The sequence below is a fragment of the Cyprinodon variegatus genome, unplaced genomic scaffold (assembly GCF_000732505.1).
Source record: "Cyprinodon variegatus isolate N-32 unplaced genomic scaffold, C_variegatus-1.0 Scaffold143, whole genome shotgun sequence".
Taxonomy (NCBI): Eukaryota; Metazoa; Chordata; class Actinopteri; order Cyprinodontiformes; family Cyprinodontidae; genus Cyprinodon; species Cyprinodon variegatus.
The window spans coordinates 516,701-538,426 of NW_015150596.1; the positions used below are offsets into that span (position 1 = coordinate 516,701).

The window sequence follows — 21,726 nt, forward strand, 5'->3', positions numbered from 1 at the left end:
TATATATATATATATATATATATATATATATATATATATATATATATATATGTTGGAGAAGGAACTCTTGGGATCTGTTGAGACAACATTGTGGTGAGACAAGCTTCCTGTGAGACAGCAGGCATCAGATCTCCGTGATGCTGGAAGCATGTTATTTTGCAAGGGCACAACTAAAAGGAAGCCTTTCCTGAAGTGGATCAATTTCTACTGTCTTTTAAGCTAAACATCGTCTCCCTGGGGTTTTTAGAATTACCTTAATTAACTTAACAGTACTCAATGCTGTCTTAAGACATGTGCATTAAATGCTGCATCCTGACTCTAAAAGAGAATAATGTACCATTACTAGAGCTTTACTAATAATTGCAGATTTTTTTTTTTTTATAGGTTCCACCTTTCAGTCACAAAATAAATGAGCTGATAATGCTATACAGTCATTTTACTACTGCACTGCTGTTCTTAACTAAACTACTTGATGGGTATTCAGATTCTTTTGTTCCTTACTCAACAGGATTTGAGTCATAAAAACATACTCTCATTTCTTTCCTAGCACTTCATTCTCTACTCATAAAAAGAATTTTGCATCTATGTTCTTATTTAATTGATATCAGTTTACTTATTTTACAGATAACCAGCCATGCATTTTGGTATGTAAGATAAAATATGTTTTTATTTGGTAGATTTTTAAAACAAATACCAGTACTGTTTTTCATTATCTTGCTGTTAATAGTAGGAAAAGTCACAGGTTTCAGGTCCAATTACCGCAATGACATGTGGTAATTGACATCAGACCAAAAAACTTTCGCTATAATTTGTCATCTGTGCTCTAATTTTGCCATATTTCTGTAAATACCAGCTGAGTTTAAAAGGAAGCACCACACATGCAGAGCAGGAGATAAGAGCAAGAAATTAGAGCTAATTTTTTCCATGAATCATCATGGGCAATGTGAGAAGATTTTAAGAAAAAAATGTGTAGAACTTCAAGCCCTAGCAAGGACCGAGCCAGAATATTTATTTAATTCAAATCATTTTTCTTATATATGCAGTAATGTAATTCACGACATGACAGATCATTGTCATATTGGTATAAAGTTTTCTAGTTCAGGAAAACCAGCGGATCGCATTGTGTCATTGACTTTGAAGAATACGCTCCTCCTAGATGAGCATGTGGTTGCAAAAGATATTTTGCTTGCATTTGGTCATTGACTCTACAGAAATTCTTCACACAGACCATGCATGAATCAGCGCTGGAGAGGAAAAAACTCCCTTTTAACAGGAGGAAACCTCCAATGGAACCAGGCTCAATATGAGTGGCCTTCGTCTTAGGCTGACTTAGAGTTTGAGGACAGAGAAGCAGACAGATAAGAGGAACACAGAAGAATTGATCCATAAATACTTCCCATGTTAGATAAAAGGGTTTTAACAAATCTTAACATTACCCTACTGCAGGATTGGAGAATAGAGATAAAATGAAGCAGAACAATGAAAAGTAGTCCTTATGTCCTCCAGCAACCTTAGCCTATACAGTAGCAACAACTACTGAGTTAGCTCAGGGTAACTTGAGCCCCTTGAACTATGAGCTTTATCAAAAAGGAAATTATTAGGCCTAGACTTAAAATTAGACAGGGTGTCTGCCTTACAGACTAAAATCGGTAGTTGGTTCCATAGGATAGGAGCCTGATAAGTAAAGATCTGCCTCCCATTCTACTTTTAGAAATTCTAGGAACCACGAATAAATTCGCAGATTGAGAGCGAAGTGTATAAGGACTATAAGGAATAGTCAGATCTCTGACAGAAGATGGAGCTTGCTTATTTAGAGCTTTAAATATGAGAAGTAGAATTTTAAATTGTATTCTATATTTAATTGGACGATAGTGAAAGGAAGCTAAAAAAGAATAATATTATCTCCTCTTTAAAATAATTGGCAAGGCAGTATTATGTGTTTTACAGAAATGTGACTGCAGGATTATAGCCCTGACTCCAGTGTCTTTCTGCCAGGCTTCTGGCCATATTAGCTGAGAGAATCAACCCCTTTATAAGAGACAACCTGTATTAGAAAATATGTAAGGAGAATTCCCCATGAAGCTGAAGAAGCCCTGTACGTTTGTTTTGAGGATACAGACTGGCGTACACTGTCAGCCACATGGAGAGTAGATAAAAGTTCAGACAATGGGAAGTCTGGACCTAGTCAATGAACTGAATGCATTCTTCAATATGTTCAGTTCAGGAACAAGCAGCGCATCTTTCTCTCCTGTCCACAAACAAACGGATATCCTGCCCTCCTTGGTTTTCCTGCTCATACCTGAAATGTTTAACCTGATTCAGCTGACTTACTTTGTCAGATACTCCAAAAGACTCAAATAGAGACATCGACAATCGCCTGGATCAAAGACTACCTGACAAATGGTCCACAGTTTGTTTGACTAAAGGGTCAACGGTCTAATCAGGTAGTAGAATGACAGTCTCACCATTCTTATTGCTCTGTAAACCGTTGACTTCCAGTACAACACTGTTTCCTTTACCTGGAGAAATCTCCGGATAACTCTGCAGTCATTGGGTACATTTGAGATAAACAAGAAGTTTAATCAGGGGGGCTGATTAGCTGCTTTGAGACATGGTGTGAAAATAATCATCTGATCTTAAATGTGAACACACCAGAATTGATGATTCTAGATTTTGGAAGAATCAAGAATAAATTAAATCTTATTAATATCATGGGATCACTTTTGTGTTCACTTGGACAACAAACTTGACGGGAGACACAACTGTGAAGTGATCTTCAAGTAAGGACAGAGAAGACTGTAATCATTAAGAAAGCTAAGGCCCTTCAGTGTTTGTAGAAAGAAGCTGCATCTCGTCTATGTTTGTGGTGGAGAATGTGATCTCTTCTTCCATCATCTGGTGAGGTAACTGCATGAGAGCAAAGTACTTAAAAAAAGCTCAACAAGCTGATAAAGAAGGTTAAAAAGAAGGTGATAAAGATTATTAAAAATGGGCAGCAAAACTGATCCAGATGAGGTGTAAAACAAAAATGCTTCAGAAGATCCTTCCTGCCTACTGCTATAAACATTTATCTATCTAACCAATTGAAAAATTGAAAACATTTTACAAAAATCTTTATCTTTGCGGGAGATTTATGAAATATTTTTATATTTAATCATTAGGCAACTTTGGGATAAATGCATTGCCCAGAGAAAATGAATATGTCATGAGGAATCCTGAATCAAACCTACTGTACACCTTTGAGATTCCAACATTACTACCTTTCCCGCCAGGCTACAGCACCCAGGTGCTGACAAATATCTTCATAAGTAGAAAGAAATTTAAAATCTATAACCAAGAGAACCATCTACTTAGATACCCTGTGAACAGTCACCTCGATTTACCTCCAGTGGAAGGTGTTTTCTGATGTAAATTTGCATCCATTAGGAATCCCTCTTTTTTGTGTGTACATGAAGCATGAATACAGATTTGTCTTAGTCTCTTAGCCTACAAAAAAAATCCTTCATTCAGTGTCAGTTACATTGAAGTTATGATGATTCAAATAGACCTGCAGTACTGAAATCTCCTCTAAGCTTTTGATTCCTTCAATCCCCTGAGGTAGTCATTCAGCTTGAAATTGTTACTGTAGGCTCCCACTGTTTGGTATTACAAAGCTGGCATTCTAGTGTTGCTTAGCTTAACTGGGAATAAGCTTCAGCTGTGTTGCGTAACTCCAGAAATTCATCTACAGTGAAAGAAGGGGACATGACGAGCTGCTTTTTTTTTTTTTTGTACATGTCTTCCTCACATCCTGAGTGGTGGATACATAGAGATGATGAACATGACCAATCACGCCTTTGTGTTTTTGGGATAGAACACATGCAGGTTGTGGCGTCACTGTGCTGTGTGAGTCAGAAAAGAACATTTGTTGAAATGTGGGCGGTGATGAGAGGCACACACGTTGAACAACTCCACGCAAAACATCACAATCATCTTGTTTCGTTCTGACTGTTGCTCAACACCCGCTTTCTATAGAACTGGGAGTAACACATCAAATCAAACAATGTCTGGAGGTGTTTCCTTTGTGCCCTAATTATTGTTATGGACATTTCTGATGTATATAGAAAAGCTGCTTAAGGGAAGGTTTAAAATAAAAGGAAACAGTTAATATATCTGTTTAAATACTGATTGAACTATATGAAACAATCTAGATTGATGTGGTTGAATCACTCAGCTCACTCAGCTCAACCTAAAAAAAATAGGACATGTTTGAACAGGAGATTTTTTACAATCAATGTGAGTCCTGTGGGACTCACATTGGAAGGGAACTCTATTTTGCAGTTTGTATGAAGCCTCCAGGTGATACTATGCATCAAACAAGTCTGTTCAAATAAAGCCGATTCCAATTAAGAGTTGAAGTACTTTACAAAAAGATGTATTCCCATAAGCAGGGGAATACTTACAATGCAAAAGAAAAAACAAACACATACTTAGGCATAAGCTGGATTGCTCAGAGTTTCTTCGCATAATTAATGTAACATTCCTCTTTCTACACTTGCTGCTATGCACTTCCAGTCATCTGTGTGGAATGGGATTACTACACATTTATCTTACTTAGAGGAAAAGTAACTTCTGCTGTTTAGAGCTAATTTCTAATACATCCTTTCACATAATTGTATCACTGTTTTTTTTCTTTCTTTTGGTTGCATAGTGAGATGTAGTGTTATTGGAAAATGTCTTTCCCAGCACCACCTTGCTGCTATTTCACATCATGCAATATAAAAGTTGATCACAAGAAAATACTGACTGCCACACAAATCTTGCAAATGACAGTAAGCAGCAAATTGCCATGTCTCAGAGGTGGACAATCCAGGTCAAGTTAATAAGAATCCTACTTAGTTTTCCCTAATCTTGTGCACTTAAGCAGGTGATTATTCCCTGTTTTTGTAGTTTAACTTGGAATACAAATGATTGAAACTTATCTCTCGACTTGTCCCAGTCAATCTGCAATGCTTAGAAAATGGAAGATTTTCACATAGTTGGCCAATTTCCAATTTCTGCCTTTTTGATGAAGGGCAAGAGACAACAGAGATAAGATGAGATGACATTCTGGAGCTCAGACACAAGTAGCTGGGTATCAATGTTGGCACTGGCAGAGAGGGCACTTTAACCAGGATGAGGCAGCCAGTAGTGCCCAGCTCTGGATCTAATAACACAGTGGTAGGTTAGAGAAGCCCACCGGGAAAACAGCACCAGAGAGGGAGGAGAAGCTACAGCTGGCCTGAGCTAGCTATAGAGGCTATAGTTCTATAGAGAGCTGAAGGATGACGGTGGTAGACGGAGAAGCACACTGACCAGAGTAGGGAGAGGTTATGGCTAATTAGTACTAGCTTCTAGAGGCTAAGTGTTGGAGGTAGAAGATGGACAGTTGTAGATCAGAGAACCTTACCAGGCAGAAGGCGGTGCCTAGCCGGTGTCTGCGCTGGAGGTAGGACAACGAAATAGTCCTTCTAGGGCTAACCTGAAACGTCTTTTTTAAAAGCAACCCCTGTACCTGTTAAGAGCATTCCTAACTTTATGCTTTCTTTTTCAGTATTTGCTCTATCTACTTTTTTGATTTTAAAAAACCTTTCATAATTTTTATACTTAATAATGCAATGTCAGTATAAATATGAAGACAGTATTGAACAAGTTATGAATTTGATGCTGTGATTGGTAATTAGCAGTGTTGGGATCGGCAGATAATGATTTTAGTCCTCAGAGATTTTTAGTCCTCAAATCCTGATTGGTGCATCCCTACTCATCTACAGGCATTTAAGTTCCTGAAGCTGAGCTGTCCACCTTAATTTTCCAGTTCAGCCTAAGTAAGCCACCCACTTCCAATATGGTTGAACTCTGTATATTTAACTATCGATATACATAATAGAGGCAAAGTAAAAGTAACACATAGGGCTCAACAAATAAAAATAAAGGTAATTTTTGATCAAATAAAAAATGACCTTTAAGTCTTGGGAAATAAATGAGATATTATTTCTTTTTTTCCCCTCTGGTTAAGAAAACTGTCCTTGTTCAAACTTTGGTATACATTCATGTCCACAGTTAGCAGATTTGTCAATCAACTAACTGTGGGCTGGCAATCCGAGTAGGTAGCTGGACATTTTTACCAACTTCTAAAAAGTAGCTGTACCTGTCTCAGTCTTTGAAAGTCAAAATTCAAAAAGTTAAAGAGTTTAGGACATATAGATACTAACATTTCAATCTGAAAAACTCACATGGAAAGAAAAAGACAATTACTGTAGTCTTTGCTGCTCAGACCCCGGCAGGAAACATTACCACTGAATTTTGCTTTGATATGCATAAGCAGGAGTATAAAAACAGGGATGGTTTCCTCCAGGCCTGAAACTGGTGGTGGAGTGGAGATAGATGAAGTAGGTTCAGTCCATAGACTGCTGGTTGGTGAGACGGTATGCTTAAACTGTATTGGTGAGATCCAGTAGACTGTGAGAGCTGATACTAGTGCTTCACTTAGGGACCAGGAAGATGGAAGTCCAGCTTGGATAAACACAGGTTTTATGAACCTGTCCATGATAAGCAAGCATGAAGCGGCAGTGGAGAGGAAAAACTCACCTTTAAGAAGAAACCTCTGGCAGAACCAGGCTCAACATGGAGGTCTTCTGCCGGACAGGTTGAGATAAGACAGGGAATGCAGTAAGAGTGCGAGAGGAACTACACTCTTATAGGGACAAAGTAGAAGAAGCACCATGGAAAAGTCAGATGAAAGTGTAGCAACGATGGTATAGAAGAGGATCGAGGTGGGTTGAATCGGGATCATCTGAATCAAGTCAGACATAGCGCAACCACTGCCTGTGCTTTGGCTTGGTAGCAGACGGAGTTGTGGATTTGGAGACCTTTTAATATTAACTCTGGACGCGGATTGGGTTTCGTGGAGGTGTGGTTCAAAGCTGATTGGCCTGTCTGGGGCGGAAGAGGGTAAGTAATTCAGTGTCTTCAGTTGCATTTCAGCCTAGGTTTAATTTAATTGAGATATTTTTTTTTTTTCCTCAAGTCTGTTCACTGAAACCAAAATAAAAGTTGTCAGTATTAATGTTAATAAACTAATAATTAATAAGTAAAACCAAGTAAAACAAAATTTTTTCTGGTTTCAATGTAAGCAGTTACAGTACATTATACATATAGGAGCATAACACAGTGAAACAGTCAATGTTTTTTAGTCAATCTTTTCAGACTAACAGGTTCTTTATTCTGATTTACAATATTTCCAAAGAGCCATGATTGTTAAACTTTTGGTAGGATACAAAGCAATGGAATATCTCACACTCCAGCTGTTGTAGCCTGAATGTTAAGCTATATCTGAAATTAAATCAAACATCGGGAGCTGGGTTTGGCCTCTGCTGCAGCCCTGGATGAACCATGGTGATTACAGGGCCATCTGCTCCCAGTGTGCCCAGCTGGAGGCTAGAGAGAAGTAATCTGAACTGATAAAGCCTGACTTAGCCTGTGATATTTGTGCATCTTAGCAATTAAAGCCTCCAAAGTAATGGTTAACTATCAAGCAAGACCTTCATTTTGTATTCAGTACGTATAATTAGATTTTTGTATGTTTTATTGTAGGACACAATAGTACATGACATGGAACATGGAGCAATATTTTCATTTGAGCCCATCGGCCCTATCTGAGCAGAAAATTAATGGATTCAATTAGGCATTAGTCAGAAATGTATAATGATTCAATCCGTGGCGCTAACATGCTTGATCCTACTTTGTACGCTTTGCACCAGGAGTGCCTGGCAGACTAATGTTGCTTCTCTCTAATACACCACACCAGGAAGGAGCCTGATGGAGCCTATTAATAATTAAGCAGCATGATTACAGTGATGTATGCCCCTAATTCTAATTCCATTTAGCAGCCTTGGAAATGATGCCATGCAGAAGAGTGTCTTGCATTGTGTTAAAGCTGTTAGAGAGGAGGGTTGAGAGATAGGGTGGGATGAACAGAAAAGCAAAGAAAGTGTTTGAGTTCAGCCTTGGAAGGAGGAAAAGGGATGGGAGAAAAAAAGAGAGAGAACAAAACAGGGAGTTATGAGCAGGAAGACACCCACTATTCAGCCATCTGTGCTGCAAAGTCAGACAAAGACTTCCGGAAAGGCCTTTGGATGAGTCTGTATGCGGCTTATAATGCTTGTTTGGGACATATACATGATGGCATTAAATCTGTGTGTACTGCTCTGCAGGAAAGACAGGAGCTAATGTGTATATCCAAAAATGAAAGTCTTTCTAGAGGCATATATGCCCTTCCTTATCAAATGTGGGAAAATTTTGTGTCATGTTTTGCAAAGCTGTGCTTTTTACCTGCCCAGAACAGAACCATATTTTTATGCAGACTTTTGTCTTCTTTATTAATGTACAATTGTCAAATACAGACAACTTTTTTTTTTTTTTTTAAATACGTTTGCAGTGATTTGATGAATTTAGTTAATCACTAAAAAAATAACAACAATAGTTTTTGTAGCGATCACTGGGTCTAAGACCGGCCATTTTTCCCCAAATATAGTAACCCCTCCCTCCTGACATCTTCCGACAGTGACGTTACGGTGCGGTAAGCGTAGCGCCATTCTCCCTGCTTTACAAGCAAAATCAATGGGAACTACTTGACACATCTGAAATCAACAATTATTTAAGATTTCGAGAGGTGTTCACTATTGAAATTCACAAGAGCTATAGTTAGATTTTGAAAGTAAAATAGATCGATAACACGTTTTTAAAAATCAATTTGATATCAGCATATGAAAATATATTTGAGTATATTATTTTTCAAAGTATCAGAAATGCATACCAAAACTGCTATTTTCAATGACTACTTATTTTTGTCCAGCTTTAACATCGGTACCGGTATCGGTTATCGGCTACATGAGTTTTAAAATATCGGCATATCGGATATCGGCCAAAATCCCAATATCGTGCATCCCTACTTACTCAGATCAGCGAAGTTGCTTAGAGTTTACAGAAGGCAGCTGCTCACCTCCGGGCTCACCTCTCAGGAAATGGCCAGAATTAACAGTTAAAGAGGCACTTTAGCAATACACATTTACACTTTAGCAATTGAGAACACATCAATGGTTTCAGCCTTATCAAAATATTACACTTTGTTCTTAGCTTAAGGACACCGCTCTCTTTCCATTCCCAAATTTTTCCCACATGCAGAATGAAGATTATAACTGTATATCCGGACAGATAAACTATTGAGGAAAACATCAGTTCTAACAGGCAACAGGCAGCTAATATTAAGGTGTACTAAACTCACATGTCATCAATGATAATTACCCGAACACAGGCCTATTTTTATTTTTATTTATGTTTAAATAAAAGTAACAATTACAGGTGAAGAGAAACGGTTATTTGTTTTTAGGGCAATAGAGAAAATATATATCAATAATTATATTGCATTTTCTAGTTGATAAAAACATTACATCTTAATACCCGAATACACTAGAAACGATTTAGCATCTGACAGAAAATCGGATCATACATAGTTGTGGACTGAGGCTTGTCGAACCGTGCACAATTCTCTGCAATTGTGCTTTCTAGCTCCAACCAAGGTAGACCCATTGTCTGTTTTGAGAAGACCTAAGCAGCAACTGAAAAAACAAGACCACACCCGAAGACAACAAAAATAATCCAAAGCACAAAGTAAAACAAACAACCTCGCGCACCTATACTAAAGACACACTGGAACTACAGCAAATTAGCCAGACCACATCAAAAACAATAAATAAAACAAGTCAATAAAAAGTGAACACAGGAGAAGAAATACACCAACAACACCGACAAAGAACAGTAGGACAGCCGCACAAAACAAAAAAACAGAACAGAATAGAACCAACATCAGAAAAATTGAAACAACACAAAAACTTAGGCACCAGAAGACTGCAAATGTGGGACGCCCGGGTAGCACGAATGACGTCAAAGGTTGACGCCGCGCCAACCAACAAGACAACACTCCCCATCCGCATATTACAAAACACAAAATAAAAAAGAAGCTAACAAACAACCAACCCGAACCAAAAAAAAAAAAAAAACAATAAAACAAAAAACAGCAACAAACCAAGAAAAAGACAGCAAAAAGGAGTAAACCCAAGGTGTATCCCAGAACAACGAAAGGCCAAAGAAAGACGTAACTCAAATGAGTCGCCGCGCAGACACACCAATCCGTCCCAACGAGAAAAAACAAACAAAAAGGACAAAATACCCAGCATAACATAAAGAAAGATCAAATACGAACAGAAAATCAAAACATGATGAGAAACAGGAAAATCAGAACAACGAATCAACCTTACACACCAACTGAGAAACAAAGGACAACCACGGGAAAAAAAAAAACAGAAAAAAATGAAACAAACATTGCAAAAAAATACCAAAAACAACACAGTAGGAACAAGGGGACACCCAATGAAAAGAGCACGGGAAGAAAGGTAACAGTAAACATCCAAAACAGAAAACGAGAAAACGCCAACCACTAGGAAAAAACACCACCGCGGTCTCGTATAAGAGACAAGCTACAAAAAGCGACCCAAAAGCAATCAAATATTTTGAGTAATATATAGTATCTCTGCCCCTACAAGTTGAACTTTTTACTCTATATTTCTTTCTCCTTTTTTTCTGCGTTTCTATACCTATATACTACAACAATTACAAATTCCCTTTAGTTTATTAGGGCCATAAGAAAACAATACCAGATTTGCTTATGTGCTCAACATAGGGTTTCTTACTCTATGCTTTCCTGTTCCTGTAAATAGGTGTGATAGAATTGAGGACACTTAAGAAAGCAAAGCTATTTTGAAGCCAGTAATTTGTCATTTATTTAAAGTAATTCATAGACAGGAAATCTAATTTTGAAAAACTACCACACTTGATATAATATTGCTTGCATGAAACCTCCGGTGCAATTGAGACTTAACTAATGATACAAGTGCTGATGCCAGTACATTCACATTTGAAGACACTGCATCTGCTAGGACGGTCTGTTTCAGTCCGACAGCAGCTTGTAAAATGTGACAATTGATGGGTGGGCTCCACCGCTCTGCCTCCTTTGCTCTTGGCTTGCTTGACTGGGCCGATAAATTGCATCATTACATAGGATGAAGTCATACTGCAACATAAGGGAGGAACAGGTGCTGAAAATTTAATTAGAGCAGGAAGAAAGATGCCAGTGGAACATGCAAATGTACCACCCTGACCCAAACTAATTTTTGACAGAGACGAACATTTATGTTGTTTGGCCTGCTGCAGATTGAACCAGGTGCTTTTTTAAGTGTTCACTGGAGCATCATCCTTTCCTCTACAATAAAAATATCAGCAAAAATTTGATCAGCCATCATTAGATATAAATAAGTTGTGCCATATGATTATTACATTGACTTTTATGATCATCACATAAGCAGATCAGTCAATATTAAGAGGATCTTGTGAAGCATTGCAAAGAAACAGCGGAACTAAGAGAGGCATACAGTATAATTTGCTGAAAAGGTTGAAATCCAATCGATGTGTCTTATATCACCAGGTTTTTATTAATGATGCAGTCATCCCTGCAGTGGGGGCTGTCAGGCTACCAAGCTGTCGGCTTTTTCGGCTTCATCAGCACTACAGCATGATATGTGGAGGGCAGGATTGCTGTGTAGCACCACCCCAGCAGCCTTTGAACACACTCAGCCTATTGGATGCGGGATAAATGTACTCTCCATGGAATCTTTCCTAGGCCGTGGTCCTTCCAACAGCAAAACACAGACTACATGGATATCCTCTATCTTTACCCGAAAAAATATTTCACACAAATGTTGACATTTGTGTTTTTTCATTACATGACAAATCCCCATTTTTAGATCATTTTAACACAAGCCAATTAAATAAATCTTACATGATGAATATTTTTTTATTTAACACAGCTTGTTTATTTGAAGTACACAACTATCAGATTTATGTGTTTAGAAGTAATATAGTATATTATAATTAATCAAAATGAATACTGATAAGTGTATTTATTTCAGATAAATAAAGTTTATTAGTTAGAATTGCATAATAATCAGGTTACCTTTATGTGATTCAAACAATGGCAGCAGCACTGCTAAACAAAAAAAATGACAAATTAAATGGTTTTAAATTATTTAATGCTGGCCTGTTAAGTCCACAAAGGCATCTGTTTCTAGCAGCTGGGTCTAATCAGGGTTGGGTCCATTTATAGTAGACGTGAAGAGCAACAGAGTCCATTTGCTATTTAGTTGTTTGGTCTGGACCAAGAAGGGAAATTAATTCTGGTCTATTTTAAGCAGAGCAAATATGGCTTTTATGAATGGAATCTTAGATATTTTTTATCTTTAGTGAAAGCACTATACATACATGATCCAAAGCTGTACTCTTCGACTGGGAATCTGTTATTGAATGCAGAAGACTTACTGCTTTCTAGTTTCATTATTAGTGAAGTTAGACAAAAGGAAACTCAAAGGTATAAGAGGACATGCTATATGATATTAAGAAAACACAATAAATCAGATAATACTGGTAAATGTTGTTATAGAGATATAACTCACAATATAGAAGCAAATAATTAATGTATACAGCGTTTCTGCTTAGCTTGTAAAAAAGTGTCACCAAGAATATTATGGCGCAACTATCTGCCATGTTACACTGCTGTTTAAATTACATGAGATATTTCTTTTACATTAATGTCTGAAAAAAAATTTCTATTTAGAGCCATATGACAATTACAAATGCCTAAATCTCCCACAATTCTTTTAAAACGTTTTCTACATTCTGAAGGTTTTTTTTTATAACTCTTTTTTTTTTTTTTTTATAAAGAGCCCTGATTAAGTCAAAATAACTCAGAGTTACCTACAGTACCGCTAGTAGTTTTTTGCTAAAAACATTAAAGCAAACTCTCTTTATGGTGTTGTACGAATGCAATAATAAAGTATTTTAAATAGACAGAGTTCATATAAGTGCAACAATGTAGGTAGAAACTACCACCATTGTATGAATTTGGAAAGCAACTCATACACAAAATAATTGAATAGGAAAATGAAAGGGAGTGTAAATATAACCATTTAGCCAAAATAAAAGCACATACCTTAGATAAAGTTAGTACTTATTAAAGTCCAGCCAGTTCTTTCCTATGTGTTTTATATTTTGTTGTAATTATAAATTGTCTAGAGCTCATGATGCCCTCGATGATACCATTAAAGCAGGAGTCTATTGATTGAAAGCAGACGGGATATGCACTGTTGAGACAGTCTCTTGATATCATTCACGCTTGGAGAGAATGAAAGAGATACTAGGGAGGTTCAACAGAGTTCAGCAAAATTGTTGTTTTTTAGTTTAAGATAAGTAACTAATGATCACTAATGAAGCTTTGGAAGGTTGAAAATATATTTAACCCTGTGTTTATGGTATTATTATAACAATATAAGGGGGGCATTATGTTAAAATGACAACTAAAAATGACCTTCAAATAGAAAACAGCCAACCAATGAATACATAAATAAGTTAGTCAATAAATAAGTCTAAATGAAAGAACGTTTATTTTTTTTATCTAATTGATTAAATAATGTAATAACTGTAAAGATCTGTTTCTATGTAATTCAAAACATCATCAGTATCAGCAGCTCAGAGGTTTGGAAGTCAGGCTGAGATTCAGAAATTGGAATTCTGACCACTAGATCTCTATCTATGTTTTTGCATTCATTCTTTTTTGAAATTGGAGACTTGTTATGTTTATGTTGGGGTTGTTTGTGTGTATTTTTATTTTTATTTTTTTAGGTCTTATTGACATTCTTAGAACTGAGTTTGACATAAACAGAGTAATTGAGGATTTTAGTCTGTTTTTTGCAGATTCCTATCGGTCCACAACAGTTTTTTTTTCTGTCTGGTATATTTCCACGACCTAAGCAGTCTGTTTTAAGTGATCTGTTGGAGCAAAATGTTTCAGAATTTAATTACGTAAATGTATTGCTTTCCGACATTTCTTTTGTTAGAATTCAGACTGCATTAAAAGCAAAGGTTCCCATATACAAACATCCTTAAGCAAAAGAAGCACAAAAACAATATTTCTTATTAGATTCTGTGTCATTAGAGGATATCAGAACAAGGGGAGCTATAATCTCGTTCCTGATCTGGCTTGAGATCTCCAATCTAGCCTCGCAGGTCTGGAATGGAGTTCAGGGTCTCAAGCTCTGATGGACTGCTATTGATTCAGGAGAAAGGTGGCGATGCAGTAGCAGTCGCTCAGCATCGATTTCCTGCATGTGCAGTAGTGAAGACCTGGCGGAATGAGAGAGCTGGAGCTGCCGTGTTATCTTCTCAAATATCCAGAGGTTTATTTATTTTTTTATTTATTTTTCTTTGTGAGACTGACCTTCTTCTGATGTAGAGAAATTTGTCTGTGGAGGTATTAGCCCAGCAAACAGACTATTTGAGCTCCAACTGTGGTTTGCTTGAGGTACAGTATCAACACACCATCCGTTCAGTTAGAAAAAAATAAAAAACTGGAATTAAAAAGTGGTTATCTTTAAATTTTGGCATGTAATGACGAATTATTTAAATGGTTATTTGAAAACTCAGGTTTGTGGTTGCACTTGCTCACTGTAGGATTACAATAAAACCCAATTTATTGATAGATAAGCTACACAATGAGAATATGACTGCCAAACCCAAGTGCTACCTATACAATATATTTATTAGAAATTGAAGAAAAACACCTTAAGGTCTCTTCCATTTCCTTTACAAAGAATAGTTTCCCTGCAAAACCCACTGACTACATGGTGTTAGACGAGCATAACAGAGAAAAATCTTCTGAACATGAAATATTGAAAACTTTGTCGTGTGTGATAGACGCAGACGGCGCGCTGTACTCATGTTTCGATTTAGTGTGTGGCAATAACAAACCCAATCTGTCAAGCGTTAGTGCAAAAAACGAAGATGACCCACATGCAGAATACACTGGAGACAGGGGCATGACTGAGAACTCCAATAAAGAGACGAGAGACTGAACAAACACTCAATATAATACGACAGCGATGAGCAAATCCCAAGAAAGAAGATATGTATGCTGAGAACTAACGGCAAGTGCAGAATAGGTGTGCATCAGTCTGTATTGAATCAGGTTTAAAGCACAAAAAGGAAGCCATTTTACCAGAGTGATGGTAGAAAAAAAGGAAATTAATCATTTGGATTTGAAATATAGGCTATGTATTCCAATCAACAAATTTAATTTATCAGCATTACTGTATTAAGCACACATTCAGTATTTTCTAGGTCAAGAGTCAATATTGACTCTTGCTTAGTTTGTACCTAGGTTTTTCTGTTATTAAGTCCTTCCATTTTGTACCCAGTAATATGGGGAACACATGTTCTACGACCCAAGCTGACAGTATTTAATTTGCTCCAACAAAAATTTTTGCCTAGATCCACAAAACCTACACAGTCCTTAATAGACATAGAGCAGTTGATTTTATTAATGAGGTGACTTTGTTTATGGTCAGATGTATTAAAAAAATAAAGACATTTTCTTTAGTAGAAAGTCTTATTTATCTTATTAGTCTTATTATAAGTTTATTATACGGAAAATCAAGAGAAAACAGAATGCATGGCCCAATACTAAAATATTGGTGCACCTACCTGCCCTGTTACACTGTTGTTTAAATTACACGAGATATTACTTTTTATGACTTTATGACTGGGAAAAAAAACACTATTTAGCCCTTTTAGAGCCACATTACTTTTAAAACTGCCTAAATCTCCCTCAATTCATTTTAAACAATTTCTACATTCTGAAGGTTTTTTTTATTACAGTCTAAAGTCAAATCTTTTAATTTTTCAGAGTCCTGATTAAGTCAAAATCACTCTGACTGACCTACATTACTACTAGTGGTTATTAACTATAGGCATTAAACCAAATTGTCTTCATGGTGTTGTACAAATGCAATAATTAAGAATTTCAAATAGAGTTAATATAAATGCAACAATGTAGGTAGAAACTACCAATTTTGTATGAATATGGAAGGCAACTCATATGCAAAATAATTGAATAGGAAAATGAAAGGGAGTGTAAATATAACCATTTAGCCAAAATAAAAGAGCACATAGCTCTTTACCATTTTCCAAGTTGTTTTTTTATTGTTTCAATGGTTATCCAATGTATTAAGAGTAGAATAGAATAGAAAATTCCTTCATTGTCCCAAAATGGGGAAATTCTGGTGTTTGCAGCAGCAATAAGATTATAGAAAAAATTGTCACACAAATATGGACCTTAGAAAAAATGTATAAGAATAACATTATAATAATTTAACTTTATTGATCTCACATTGGAGAAATTTACCTCTGATTTAACCCATCCCTTTGGGGAGCAGTGGGGCCACTGTGGGGCGCTCAGGGAGCAATCAGGGATTAAGGGTCTTGCTCAGAGACCCAGAGTGGCAGTGGGTTTCAAACTCACAACCTCAGAATTCCAAGCTCTATGCCTTATAGGCCACCACTCCCTCTAATAGTGAAGAGTCAAAAGATAAACAATAAAACACCGTACTGTAAAGTGTTTTAACGATATCAAACTGTGCACCTGGAGAATAAATAACCAATATAAGCTATGGACATTTTTACAGTAATGGAGATTTGAAAATAGCAGCAACATCCGAGATGTGCAAAATGACAGCAGCATGTTATTTTACTGACTAAGGTAGAAACTGTGCAAAATCAGCTTATTGAGGTTGTTGGGAACAGTGGTGGTTAGTCTTACAACTTAACTTGTGGAGCTCTGCTTGTATGCCATTATTTTTTTTGACGACATGAGTATTAACCTTGTTACTAATAGTAAAAAAAAAAATCCAATTATTTTAACCAATTTGCAAAACATAACCCCAACTATTTTCATCCTACCTTCTGATCCTTCTGATAAAATTCCAGAAAAATTGTGGAACAGTCCTGAGTATAATCCAGTGGATTCCCAGTCCGAGAATAAAAAATTAAGGTACAACACTCTATTAAGTTCCAAATTTAGCATATATTTAATTCAATTATTGTTGCTTACATTTATATAGGAAATTGAATTGAAAATTAATAAACACTGGTAATAACTAGAACCCTAAAAATGTAATATTTAAATTATTTTAGCATTAGTAAATTGTAATAATAACTGCTTCTTTTGCACTTAAATTATACTGTACCATTTTCTTTATCTTATGTGAACATTTGGAAACCAGGACATTTTGGCATTAAGCTGCTTCTCTATTTTACAATTTTTAAATTTTTATCTTAGATACCTTTGACATATGATTTACAGTTTAACTATTTCAATTGTATGCTTTTTCAAGCATTGATGATTGATTTCAGCATACTGTAGGTCATTTTTACTGGGAATGTAGAAACCTAGCCATAAGTCCAGAGCTACTGGATGGATAAAAAGGGAAAAATCTTAAACAATAATGGAAGAAGAAAATGGAGAGGATAAAAAACATTTGTGTTACTCAAAGCAGATGACAGAGACTTTGCCTGCTCGTAGCAGATAAGATAGAGGATAGCTTATGACCCTGGTAGGGGTTTTAAAAAAACATGAAACTAACAACAACTTTGCAGACATCTGCCTCTGTAAGCGTTACAAAATAGATTATGCAACTTTAAAACACAAAATCCAGGATGTGCTTTGGGAAACGGTCATTTTAAAAAGCATATCTGCGGTTTATAAAAGGGAATATCTGCTAAGGCATGCAGGAACACAAACTCCTTTTAGTTTAATTAGAATCCATAGACCGCTGAGGGCTTATAGTATTTATTGTACATTTACTCCCAGGGTTTTAAATATTTATTTGATCCCGAATAAATTTTAATTAGGACTTCAAACACTTTAGCTCTGTTCAGCCCAAGCAGGGCTTTTCCTTTGATCAAACGTCACTTTTTCCTATTTCTTCTTGTTTTCTTCCCTGAAGGCTTCTGGCTTCTAATTGGTACTGTGTTGACCGTCTTGTCTGTCTGCAGCAGGTCTATCTCCCTGTCTGTCAGCACAGACAAGAAGGACATGAGCTGAAAACAGCTCTTTGGGATATAGGTTGCCTTTTTTATGGAGAGAACTTTTAGGGTTGGACTTAAAAATGTCAAATGTTCTGTCAAATGTGTGTTGTCGTAACAAAGAGGCTCAAACAGATATTCTCAGATATTTTGGTTGACACATTTTCTTCACATCCCTGGAATTAACTGGAATATGCATTATTTTTATGATGTTTGTAGGCTGTATAAAAATTGTGTATTTTATTAAGGAATAGCGTGTCTTTGTGTGTTGTGTTTATATCCTGCCCCTCCCTTCCTTTATTCCTCCCCCGGGTCTCTGTGCTGTGTGTTAATGTAGTGAAGTGGCACATCGGTCAATGAGCTTGTATTAACACCTGACTCTAGGACCTAGTTGTTGTTTGTTCCTCTGTGTGGGCTCCCCTGAGCCCTTCTCCTGGCAGGAGGAGGCAACATCTCCCATAATCAATACCAGCTTTCTACAAGGCCAGGCAAGGAAAGCAAGACAAAAGGTGGATGGGCGCTGTATTTGGTGGGCTCATGTCCACTTTTTGCATTTACTGATTAGAAACAATATTACTTTAAGTGCTTATGCCTGGTTTAAATTTTCTGTTATCTTAATTGTGCTGATTGCCAATATCTCATATTAGCAGTAAGCGTTTTTATGCTTTAGTGAAATAACATTTTCCATGTTTATTTTCTCTAGAAGAGAGATTTGGAATAACTTGTCCAAGAGGTTGATGAATATATAAAAATCAAACAAAGGGTTGGGTGTGGCTTGTCCAGAAGGGTGGGGATGCCCAGTATCCACGTCGGTTAATGGATCCAACCATCATGCTTTTCAGTTGACATTAAAGAGATTATTATTATTACCACTTTGCCTTTATATTTCAACTCTGAACAAAGCATGCATTTTTATTATTATAGTTTACCGATTACCCTCCAGATTTATTTATAATTTTGTTTACATTGTTAGTATTCTGTTTACTGGACAATGCTATTGTATTTTTAATGTATTAATGATTTTTTTTTTTCCAGTTATATGCTTATATGACTGTTTTTATTTTTTGAGTTAATTATTATTTATTTTTTAATTTTCTTACCTGAATTCATATCTGCATAAAATATTCATTAACTAATGCTGATCTGTCCCCTTTCACCCCTTCTCCCTATTGCCCCTCTTTAATCTAGTGTAACATATCATTACTTTTTGTAATTTATCATCATTCTGTATAAACACTCTAGCATAATAGAAAAAAGAGGTTGAACACTATAAATGATAAGATTGAGTACCTTTCCTGTACTTTATTTAGTTTTTCTGTTAACAACGGTACATACATAGATAACCTTTAGTGTTTTTCACTGAAACAACCTTGGTGTGCTACATTTGCTGGCTGGAAAACACATGATGTATGAGATTACGACTGTCTGGGTTGTTTTTGGTTGGAAATAGCCCTGTCAATAGAAGACAAGCTTTCATTCTTTAAAGCAGCTTAACAAAATTTGAACAAATCCAAGCAGCAGCAAATCCCATGAGTTACAACAAAATCAACCGGTCACAAAAGATGAAATTGGAAGATTCTGCACACTGTTATTGCACTGAAACACAACGTCATCCATGAAAGATACCTGATAAAGATGGGGAGTTAGAGTATAGTGCAGTTTTATGTAAGTTTGTTTTACCCTTGCCAAAAAAGCGATATTTGTTATGTCTTTAAAAGGATTAAAAACAAAAACCAATGGGGACTTCATGTAATCTACAGCTTTATTTTCGATGTCTTCTGCTGTGCTGGCATTAACTTTGCTCTGTTCTCTTTCTCTCTGCTGTCCAGGCTCTCTCCATGGCTGAGGTGAACGGGCCTGGCTCCCAGCTGGCAGAGCCACAGATTGCCATGTTTTGCGGCAGACAGCTCCTGCACATGAACATACAGACCGGGCAGTGGGAGCCAGATCCTCAGGGCCGTCAGGGCTGCTTTAAAGAGCCCAATGAATTCCTGTCTTACTGTCAGGAGGTAGGGTTTCGACTTGGAACATTATATAGCAGCAATATTCTAAAACATCGCTGGTTACATATTTTTTTTCTGTTTTGGTTTGTCTAAAGCATCCCCTATGAAATCTATATATTAACTATATATAGAAAAGAGATGGCAGTCTGCTGAAATATTAAAATATTTCATTTATTCCACCTTCCTTTCCTTTTATTGTTACCTTTTATGCATGTTTGTTATGACTCAAAAGATCCTGAAACACACCTCCTCTAGATTGTTCATTTTTTAAAAATAGCAGTAAAGGCACCCAGAGGCCACCTGCAGGCCAGTACTGGTATATATGCTGCAGATGGCATCCATAGAGCTGAAAGCCCTCTAATGGGATTATCTGACACATAATGCATCTCCAGTGCCTTTTACATGAAGCTTTGCTTCTATCCTTTGCATTCAAGCAGACAGCATTTAAGCCTGCATTTATACTGAGCTTTTTACATACCTGCTGCTATTAAACCTCAATTTAAGCTTAAGTTTCAGAGAATGGAGCTACATTTTAAGTGAAAATACATGTAATATTGAAAAAGCTTAACTAATAATTGTGATGCACCGCTAGTGAGGTGTTTTTTTAATTCATTCTTAGTTATTTAACAGGAAGAGCTATCATGTATTTTTAAAATCTACTGCATGGATGTTTCCCCTGTCAGTTTTCTTCCTCCCTTTCATCCTCTCTGATCCTGGAATTGATCTTTTACCCCTTACTTTAAAAAAAAAAGTTTCCTTGTCTAAATACCCGGTGTTCTGTCCGCCTACCAATCTGTTTCTGTGTCTTTGGCGTCTCTGCATGCACCCGTACCATCCAGATGTACCCAGCGCTTCCAATCTCTCACATAGAGGAGTCTAAAAGACCCGTCACCATCTCGGCCTGGTGTAAGGAAGGACTGGGTCACTGTCAGACGCACCCCTTCTTCGTCCTTCCCTACCGCTGTCTCGGTAAGAATGAAGAATCTCAACCTAATTACATTTTATTAAAAACTAAATACAAGCTTTGCAGTAGTCTTGAAAATCCTGGAAAAGAAGGTCATTTGATTTCATTACTTCCAAATCTGGATAAATAAAAACTCAAACCAGGATTTTATGATTGTCCTATCTTCATTAAAGGCTCAGTTATGCTTTTTATGCGGTTTGAACAGCACAAAACACAAGATTACATCACAACATGTAGAACTGGAAAACAGATCTGTTTCCAACATTTTCAAAGCCTCGTTATGAGAGTGCCAGTAATTTCTTTCACAATCTGTTGCACGTGATGATGTATATGGGCTAGATCACAAGATGTCTCTAGATGTTTTTGTTTGGTAACCCTCGCCAGTAGAGGTTGTTGCACGTATCTGTCAGCGTAGTTACAATGTGTCCCATGTGTGGAGCAGCAAATCTGGCTACACTGAATCTGTGAGGAGTGATGTTGTTGCTAAAATCATATAGTTTAGCCACGAGGACTTTGCCAGGTTTAAGAATGTTCTTGATTTCCCAAAAGAAGCAACTCCTAAGTTACTATGGTTATTTATCTCTGCGGCTAGCCTTGTTTTGGTTAAAGCTACAGTGTGTAATAATTACTGGGATATACAGTCAGAAATGTAATATATTATACATAACTATGTTATTTATCATCATCTACGAGCTCAGCCTCTTAACCTTAATATTT

At 36.6% G+C, this 21,726-nt stretch overlaps 1 protein-coding gene across 5 annotated transcripts in view; it reads left to right on the forward strand.

The window, feature by feature from the left end:
- The window catches only part of aplp1 (amyloid beta (A4) precursor-like protein 1), a 57,074-nt gene that overhangs the window by 17,546 nt on the left and 17,802 nt on the right, over positions 1-21,726 (forward strand). For all 5 annotated transcript variants that reach the window (XM_015376887.1, XM_015376888.1, XM_015376886.1 and 2 more), the window contains exons 2-3: positions 19,872-20,051; positions 20,885-21,014. In XM_015376887.1, coding sequence (XP_015232373.1) covers positions 19,872-20,051; positions 20,885-21,014 — 310 coding nt within the window. The remainder of the gene's footprint in view (positions 1-19,871; positions 20,052-20,884; positions 21,015-21,726) is intronic.